The sequence below is a fragment of the Erpetoichthys calabaricus genome, chromosome 1 (assembly GCF_900747795.2).
Source record: "Erpetoichthys calabaricus chromosome 1, fErpCal1.3, whole genome shotgun sequence".
In the NCBI taxonomy this organism is placed as follows: domain Eukaryota; kingdom Metazoa; phylum Chordata; class Cladistia; order Polypteriformes; family Polypteridae; genus Erpetoichthys; species Erpetoichthys calabaricus.
The window spans coordinates 54,524,546-54,534,246 of record NC_041394.2 but is presented as its reverse complement, the minus strand read 5'-3'; the positions used below and the strand labels follow the sequence as shown (position 1 = coordinate 54,534,246).

The 9,701-nt window shown below is 38.2% G+C and overlaps 1 protein-coding gene across 1 annotated transcript in view; it reads right to left on the bottom strand.

Annotated features, from left to right (window-relative positions):
* Window positions 1–899: 899 nt before the first annotated feature.
* The window catches only part of LOC114650165 (prosaposin-like), a 33,699-nt gene continuing 24,897 nt past the window's right edge, over window positions 900–9,701 (bottom strand). Inside the window, exons 5-11 of the mRNA XM_028799644.2 lie at window positions 9,420–9,545; window positions 8,975–9,049; window positions 6,267–6,450; window positions 5,761–5,900; window positions 5,599–5,679; window positions 5,285–5,395; window positions 900–2,388 (exon numbers count right to left, since the gene is read on the bottom strand). Coding sequence (XP_028655477.2) covers window positions 2,353–2,388; window positions 5,285–5,395; window positions 5,599–5,679; window positions 5,761–5,900; window positions 6,267–6,450; window positions 8,975–9,049; window positions 9,420–9,545 — 753 coding nt within the window. The 3' untranslated portion in view covers window positions 900–2,352. The remainder of the gene's footprint in view (window positions 2,389–5,284; window positions 5,396–5,598; window positions 5,680–5,760; window positions 5,901–6,266; window positions 6,451–8,974; window positions 9,050–9,419; window positions 9,546–9,701) is intronic.

Here is a 9,701-nt window from a genome sequence, read left to right as displayed (position 1 = left end):
TGTTAATACATTTACTGTCCTAACTGTGTTAGTTGTAAGAGACAATCAGAATATCAATTTGTTGATGATGATAATAGCATCAGAAATGTGATCTTGCTTGTAAATGACAATCCGTCTTTTGTATAATTTCATGCCATTCAGTACCACTATAACACTGCATTCTACTCGTATTATGGCGACCTTCACACCTGTCAGCTTAGCCAAATCTTTGTAACAGGGTTTTGAAGGTAGTTTGTTCTCTTGTGCTCATCCAAAGCCAGACTACTTTATGTGGGGTAAACTCATCACTAGATGCTCTGTAAAGATTGGGATGCTGCATCACTCAAAGCTGCTTCCAGAAAACTATAAACCCCAAAAAGCTGAAAGTCCGACTTTATAGTGTAGAATGCTGTCGGACTATAGAAAAACCTTAGTTTGAAATATTCTGAGCATTACTACAAATCCCACCATGTCGTCAACATCCTGCATTTTTGAGTCTGGCTTTATGAACCTAGTTTGTATACTGAAAGTGAAATCCTTGAGAATGACAACTTCTACTTTTGCTGTAATAGACAAACAATATTCTGTGATTATAGCCCACTGCTCCCCTCAGTCATGACTCTGCAGTATGTAATTTTTATTGTTTTTATCAGACAGTTTTTGATATGTTATGCGTTACTGACTAATCTGGAGTCCCATAGGGTGCTGGAGCATTCTGCCATTGTAAAATCTTTCTGTGAGGTTTTGATGTCTGGTGTGACGTTGGTTAGGGGAACAGGTGGCTGGGGTTACAGAATTAGAAAGAGGAGGTTGTCTTCTGATTTTATATTTTTATCATTTATTAAATGACAGGATGGAAAAAATGCAACACCATTGCATTAAGTAACCAAGGACAAAAGTACAGTACATTAACCAAAGAGTTCATGTAAGGTTCGTGTTTTTAAAACCAGCAGGCATGTCTATTGAGAAATGTCAAAGGGAACAATACAAGCTTTTAAAATTTTATTTAAATATACTGTCCTGTATATACAATCCACAAATTACATTACTTTAAAATGCAGCCTCATTAAACTTTAGCAAAAGGCAGGATTTTATAAAAAATTATCCAATAAAGTACATTTTTTGTAAGCTAATATATTGGTGACTTCAAAAACATGCAGGTTATATTGGTAGATTTTAGTAAGCAAGTAGCTGAATCTGTATAGCAGAGCTCTTAAAATGTTGATATATTCATGTATAGGAAAAACCTTTTGAAACTGATGTGCAGCCTGCACTGATCACAAATATTTTAGCCCCTTTATGCTTAACAACAAAAAAGTAGGCAAGTATTCATTAGAAATAAGCACATAATTAGCATGCAAGTGAGGATCTCAAAATTGACTGTGCAAATGTTCATATACAGTAGTCTTTAAATTTTAGTAACTCGCTATCACTTTAAGGCAAATTCTATCAATCAATATAGTAGGTTGCTTCTTTCTGATATATTGGACTAGCCTCTGTACAATGGAAGATTATATTCATGTTATATATATATATATACACACACTAGAGGTGGGTTAAAATCTAAGTAGTCAACATAGAACTCAGCGTTAACATTTATTAGTGTCCTCTATTGTAATGAGTTTTGTAATGCATATAGTAATTGTACTGCATCTGTCACCATCTGTTGGAATGACAAATGCAATGCATGTGTCTATGCTATATGCCATTTGGTATGGGATTTGTAAAAACAATGATAATGTTTGTAATGCACCATCTAATGGAATGACAAACACAGTGCATTTTATTACTACAAATGTTTGTCTTCTGCTATTTGTTGAAATGACAGACATAGGAACTGGGCAGACGCACATAGTGTACACATACACTTGTTCTTTTAAGGTGGATATGACCTTAACTAGAGTCTGGCAGGGGAAAACTAGTACAGTATGCAATATCTTTTATATTTTCTAAGTGCAACAAACCTTTTAGTAATATAAAAAGCTGAAATCCTTCATAGTGCATTTTTCAGTGGCACAAGTAATATGCAAAATGTCAGCTAAGAGTTTTGTGGATTTCTTATCCTAGATTAGTACATATGCATTTAAGGCAGGTTTTGGATTTAGTGGAGCAAACTGTGAAATGATATTACTCTTTAGGACTTTCATAGTCTACATTAAGTAAAAGCCATTACGTTGTTTTCTTTTTTTAACTGGACATTGCACATGTTAATTTACAGCAGAAAATGTATTGAAAAATCATTGAGAGTGCTGAGCATATTATTGTATATTAATAGGATTTAGTGCAGGATTATGTTGCAAGGATCACAGAGACTTGCAGTGATCTTCTTGGTGGAGCTGACGCTGCGTTCACTTTGTCAGGCCTCTGTGCTGCTCATTTCCAGACATGAGACTGGCAGTGCTCCACAGCCTATGGAGGAAAGCAAAGCATTTGAATTAGATACCCACATTTCAAAAATGAAATCATGCAACATATGAAATCAAATATTGGGAATAAAGCGGATTATACTATTAACATTAAGCAGACCATGATGAGCTTTTTATGTATATTTTAATTATCATGTTTAGCACGTCAGGAGCATTAATGCTACGATGAAACAAACTTCACTACTTCTTCTGAAAGAATAAATTCAGGAAGACCTGCATGAGGTGATGTGAATTTCCCATTGGGATTAATAAAGTATCTATCTATCTATCTATGAGCTCATTTTTACTGGCATTGAGCATTCAGGGCCTAGAATTGCGCTGACTGGGTGAGAGGCGAGACACGAGTTACACAGTAGAATTGACATGTAGTGTTTGAGGAGAAAACCCAAAGATATCCACATTCAACAAATTTGAAAATCTTATAATGCTACACTCCCATGCTTTGGGACAGACAAATGGGACATTTCACGTGAATGGTGTCTCCTAGTGGGACAATTTGTAGAAAATAGTTACCTGAACTAGCTAAGACGATATCTTGCCTCCTATAAAAAACAAGGTGAGCCAGAAATGAAATTTTTGTGGTCTAATTTTGTTTCCAGAGTTTATCTCAAATTGCTTTATGCAGAGACCAAATATCAAATTAACAGCATCCTCATGTTTCTCCCAAAAACACTTGACTGCTGCATAAAACACCCCATAATTAAGTGAAAATTAAAGTATGTATGAGTGAGCTCTGTGCTGGGCCACACAGAGCCAATTCCTGCCCTGCTCCTGATTCTGCTGAAAGAGGCTCTGGTGTAAATGGAATTAGGCAGTTCAGTAATTTGGGAACGTGGATGTTGGATAGCATGTTCATACAGTGATGAATGCTTCTTCCTGCTGGTTCAATTTGCACCTCTATAACTCTCAGTAATAGTAGTTTTGGCATGTGTACAGAAAACCGTGAAATCTTTCTAGCATATGTAACCAACATGCAACACGATAAGAAGAATGTATGAAAATAACAGAATTTCATTTTAGAGATTTTACATTTCAATAGCACTTTTCTAAACACTGAAAATGCTTTACATAAACTGCGTGGAACCACCTCAACCACCAATGTGCGGCATCCACCAGGATGATGTGATGGCAGCTATTTTGGCACCAGTACACTTGCCATACACTAGCTATTAGGTAGTGAAGGGATGAGACAGATAATAACTAATTAGAGGTAGGGGTGATTAGGGGACCAGAATGACTAGGCAGTTGGGAAATTTAGCCAGGACATTGAAGTAAACCATACTGTTTTCAAAGGGTGCCCAGGGATCCTCTATGTCTACAGAGGGTTAGAACCTCGGTTTTATGTAATAATAATTCTTTACATCTATATAGTGCTATTCTCATTACTCAAAGCGCTCTCTACACAGGTAGGACCCAGGAAGCAAACCCACAATCTCCTTACTGCAAAGCAGCAGCACTACCACTGCGCCACCTGTGAGGACCATCTGAAGGACGGCACAATTCTTACAGCACAGTGTTCACAACACTGCACTGGGGCATTGGGTTACACACACAGACCACAGGTTAATTGTCCCCTGATTGCCACACTACCAACAACAACCCAAGCTTTTCATAGATGGTCTCACCTTCAAGTACTGGCTGGGCCTAAATGTGCTTAGCTTCAGGTGGATTACCTGTTCTATTTTAATGAATAGGAAACCGAAAGCCACCTACCTGATGAACTCCCCTTAATAATATGAATAATTCTTTATATAGTGCTTTCTCACTACTCAAAGCGCTTCAGTGAGTGGGGAGTCAATTTAGTGGTGGTAAATGTTTAGCATCCACATGGATAGTGTGACGGCAGTCATTTTGCGACAGTATGCTCGCCACACATTAGCTGTTAGGCGGTGAAGTAGTGAAAGAGCGAGCTAATTAGAGACGGGATGATTAAGGGGCCAGAATGACTAGGCAATTAAGGACAATTTAGCCCGGACATCGAGATATACCCTATTCTCACAGTATATTTACTAATTGGAAAATAATTGTGTTCCTAAGAATTACTTTTGAAGGCTCTCAAATCCCTTTTGTTTGGCACCTCTTAACTCGGCTGTATGAGTAAATCCCCAAATATGATATACTGTTTGGCTCGTCTTGTTTAGTTATGCACAATATTGAACATTTTGTGGTTCCCCTCCCTATTTTTGGTCCTCCACACTTGAAAAACCTGCATTTTTATGAAACTTTTGGACCATGCAGGAAATTACAACCTTATGATAGATTATCCCAAAAGGTGCCTTCAGCAAAAATGATCAGTAGAACTTGAGGTTGTGTACTGTAGGCTACATCAACTTAAGCTCCCCCTCAAATGGGATAAGTTTTTCAAAGTTTTCTCAAAACTTTGAGAAAATGGGGATCGATTTAATGTAGACATGTGAAGTGTCATTTTAGGCTATTTTTAGTTTGCTGATCACAAATGTCATATTTTTGATATCTGATTCTTTATCGGTGGTGCTAACCCTTTCAGAGCCAAAAATTTCAAATTTTAACCATAATCCTGTTTGGTATCATTTTAGAGTATTTCAAGGTCCGTGACTATGAACACGATGTTGTTTTTGTTTAGGGATCTAGACCTCTATATATCTCTAACACAGGGTGAAAAATGATGCATCTCCATTACAATCAAGAATATTTAGATGTTAAACATTTAATTGAAGCCCACATTTTAGTATTTCACATATCTGATGCAAGTATTCTTGTGTATTATATACTTCTTCCTCAGTTAATTGAGACTTTTTATAGTTTGAGTGTAGGAAGCCAACTCTGCTAAACAGCCAGTGGTTACTAAGTTGATCGGATCCTAGCTGTGAGTTTCTTAGAGACATGTTGCCCATACGTACGTTACACTGCTTGGCAGTTTGCAAGTCCAAGCACCAATATGTCGGCCCCCAGGTGCATTCACTGTTCTCCAGGTGGGGTGTGATGTCTGCCTCGCTGCAGGCCTCTATTTCCTATTTAAAGAAAAACAGCTTGTGAATCTAAAGCATCATTCTTGTTGTTGTTGTGGTGTGTTTAATTTTGGAAACTGCTGGCCTGGGTCAGTTCTCTGAAGGCCATTTCATTGCACCACATCCTTCATTTTTAAATGTAAAAACAATTCTGCATATGCTACAGACAGGCGGAACACAGTGAGGATATTATGCCAAATTGTTACCTTGCAGACGGTCTGAAAGTCCCATTTCTTGCCCATAACCTTCACCAGTTTCGGGCTGTATGTTTGCACAAAGTTCTTGCACTGAAAGAAACAAAATCGCCTTTTTACAATTCATGCGTATCTGAGCAGTTTTATAAACCCACTGATGTAAAACAGGCTGACCGTAGGAAGAGGAAGCTGGTGGGAGTAGCACGCTGAGCTGAGAGTGGCCTCTGTCTCTAGGGCTGTAGCATTGTCACCCAGGGACACCTGCAGCGATGGCACCAGGCTGTGGCACAAGGCACAATCTGATTCAGAGTTGACTGTAATTAAAAATTTGCATTGAAATGTTAGTTGTACTACTCTGTAAAGTCAGTGTCACTGTCTACCACAATTTCTGTCAAAACTGAGTGAGTAAGAGGCAGGAAAGCATTTGATGCATACAAACAAGCTTCATGTATAAAGTGTGTTTTAAATTTTTTTACACTTTGCATTCATCATTTTTCTTAAACTCCTCATTTAGACGGTAACTAAAATTAACAGCTTACACATTTTAGTGTAACACATAACTTAAAAACTTATTTTTAAAATGACTTAAAAACTCTAACCTTCTTTCATAGTGACAGGTGCTTGAACACGGTTGGGTGCACCGTTTGTGCAATTATCTTGGTCATCAGTGTATAACTCACCTTGAAGCAGGCCAGTCCGTTGTATAAAGCAGAGGCGCAGCAAAGTGCAGATAGTCTGTGGAGCCATTGAGGACAACAGGAAGTCGACTGCAACTTTGCCATATGTTGTCACGAATATCTGACACTGTGTAGTGTAACGTGGAATGCTGGAGCACACCTTGTTCAAAAATTTAATAATTGAATCCTGTAATTACAATGGAAAACAGAATGGTTTAACCATGAACAGAAACTTTTAAAACAATTGTGTCCATCCTATTCACTTTGATCCTCCAAAATAACATCAAGGTGAGATTTCAAGGTCTCTAAATTCTGACACTTCACCACACTATTTGGTAATATATTCCACGTATCTGTGAGTCTTTGCATGAAAAACAACTTTCAGACATTTTTACAAAACAGTTTCCAACTGTTTTCCCTATGTTCTTGTTAAGGAATTTATTTTAAAGTGATATCTGGGATCTGCTATACTGATTCCCTTCATAATTTTAAACACTTCAGCCATGTCACATCTTAATACATTTTTGCTTCAACTGAGAAGGTTCAGCTCCTTTAATCTCTCCTCATAACACATACCTCTTAGTCCTGGAATCAGTCAAGCCGCTCTGCTCTGAACTTTCTCTGGCACTTCCATATCTTTTTTGTAATATGGCGACCAAAACAGAACACCGTAATCCAGGGGTCTCATTTATAAAACATTGCATGGATTTGAGTGTGAAAATATGTTTTACGCTAAAAAAAACACATTTTTATGTAATTTACCTTTAATATATCACAATAATCATGCAAGTGTGAGTAACTGAACACTCCTAGAACTCCACCTGGTGCCACCCTAAAACAGCCATACATGGACTATGCTAATTAATCTCTTAATTATATATGACTGGAGACCACCGTGAGTGAAGTGTGGTTAAAACCTGGAGGTAACCGTCAGATGACTCAATGGGTGTCCCATTTCTGAACCAGTTCAACGCATCATGAAGGTGGCACACAAAGTAGGGGTGGTGATTTGAACTGCAAAGATCAGAGGTGTTCTCTTTAACCTGGTACAACAGGTAGCAAGTTTCCAATTTTCATAAAGCATCTACAGTCAAAAGGTCTTCTAAACAAACCCTATTAGATATTTGAACGTGTGTCACATATGCAGAGAGCACATTCCATGTCTTAAAAATAAACATAACCTGATGCAAGGTAAAAACTTCCCTGGAGTATTAGATTATATGTTGGCATTCAGCAGCAGTAATGGACGAAAGGTAATAATAATAATTCATTACGTTTATATAGCGCTTTTCTCAGTACTCAAAGCGCTATCCACACAGGGAGGAACCGGGAAGCGAACCCATATTCTTCCACAGTCACCAGCAGCACTACCACTGTGCCACCTGTGAGAAAGGTAAACATGAACAATATGTCACAGGTGCTGTGTGTGTTCTGTTGTTCAGCATTATGACAGTAATGTAGGAGTCAATGTAAGCCTGAAAGAACTGACAGGTACATTCATGAGAATATGAACTGCAAAATGTGCATTTGAAGTAAAAGGTGTGCCACAGTCCATCAAAAGGACTGCTGTTAAGAGAGCTGATAATGACAAGCTGCAGGAGATGCAGATTTCAGTACTTTAAAACACTTGAATCAACAAATCTGCCTAACAACACTGGGAGATGCACAGATGAGACTGCACAACATCCACCTCTTGACTGGATGACTAAACGAGTAACTGATGAAATTTAAAATTACGGTCTAATTGGGAATGCAAACACGCCATGACAGAACAGCTGCAGCATTTTAACACGTTGTATAGCCATAGACCACAATGCTTATCTAAACTCTGTTTTCTGTCATTATCTCATATAGAAATAGTTAAAATGAAAGAAAGACGTTGGTAGCAGACAGAAGCACTCCTCAAATGTATGGAGCTCAGTATTTGTGGTTGTCTAAGTCTCTCATCTCTACTGCTGTAGCACTCATTACAATGTGCAAATTAAGCTTCAATTATCTTCTGCCACTGAACTCCTAAATGGATAACGGCAACTTTAGCTTTTTATTTTCTGAGCGTCAAGTCTTTTGTTTAGTATCTTGCTGCTCTCTCCCTTAGAACCCCAGCAGCATTTTAAATTGCAGGGACTAAAGAAACTGGAGGTGGGTGTTTTACAAAGAAGCCCTGTGGGTGTAGCCATTACAGTGCAAGATGTGGCTGCTATTCACTACCTGCTTTTTAATGGGTTGTCCAGAGAAATGCAATCGTTTTGAGAATCACGTCTGGACCCACAAGACTAGGCCTCATGTAACTACCACCTGTCCCACAACCTGAACACCTATCCCTTTGTGATCTGTTGTGGAAACCATAAAGACAACAAAGCAGCTACAGAAAAAATGTTTGAACAAACAAAAAAAAAAATAAAAAAAAGCTTTCCTGTGTTGGAGGGATAAAATCGTGTTTTAATAAGCATGTTACAAACCACTCCAGCCCATAAATCGTTTTGAGATGCCCCTGCTCTTCATGTCCTTCTATTCCATAAACAGATTCAGAAGCTGTATGGATAGATATCAGTCAATGTCTCAAAGTACTGTGTCTTGCAATTGTTACCACACAATGTGATATTCCCATAGGGAATGGCAATTTCCCAAAAAACACGCATTAAGATCACTTACCCAGAGTAGGCACTCTAAAAATAAGAACACAAATTCCATGAACTTTTACAGCTCCTCACCTCTGCCCTTTTCTTTGGGATCAGGCTTTCCAACCTATTGAGAATGAAGACGCACAATGTGCACAGTGGCTGTAGCTGGAGATAAATGATAAGAAGGTTAGAACAAAGTGAGGAGGATTCGGGGAGTGACATGTGGGAAAATATCAAATTTGATACTATGACGCACATTATGTGGTCAGGTTTACCCTACATGACTAGCGTGGGCCAATATAGACTTCATATCAAAGCTATGGTTTTAAATGGAATTTAGTAAGGAAGAGTTTCAACTAACAAAGAGCTCAGAGTCCTGGAAGTCTTCATGTTAAAAAGATTCTAATGCTCTATTACCTATAGAACACATTTCTCTGGGTGATACTATTAAAAGCATTTCTAATTCATTAAAGAAGTGTAGTTTACAGTGGACATTAGCATAAAAACTTTGGTATACCTTCTGAAAAATACTTACTTTTGTTGAGCTTGTTGCAGTTGGAACGGCTGAATCGAAAATATCATTGGTGAGGAGCTCGGAGTTTTCTATTTCTAGATTATCAGACTTGCACAGCCCAATAGTTGCACAGGCAGAGTCAGGTTTCTGTAGGGAAGTTAGAGACAACATGTATTTGAAAAGTCGTAAATAAATCCAGACAGAGCCCCTTTCACTGGCCTTAAGGTGTTGATCACAGCAGTATGCCGGCCTGTGCCACTGAAAGGTGGTCATCATTTATAACACACTTAGTCTTGAACAGGG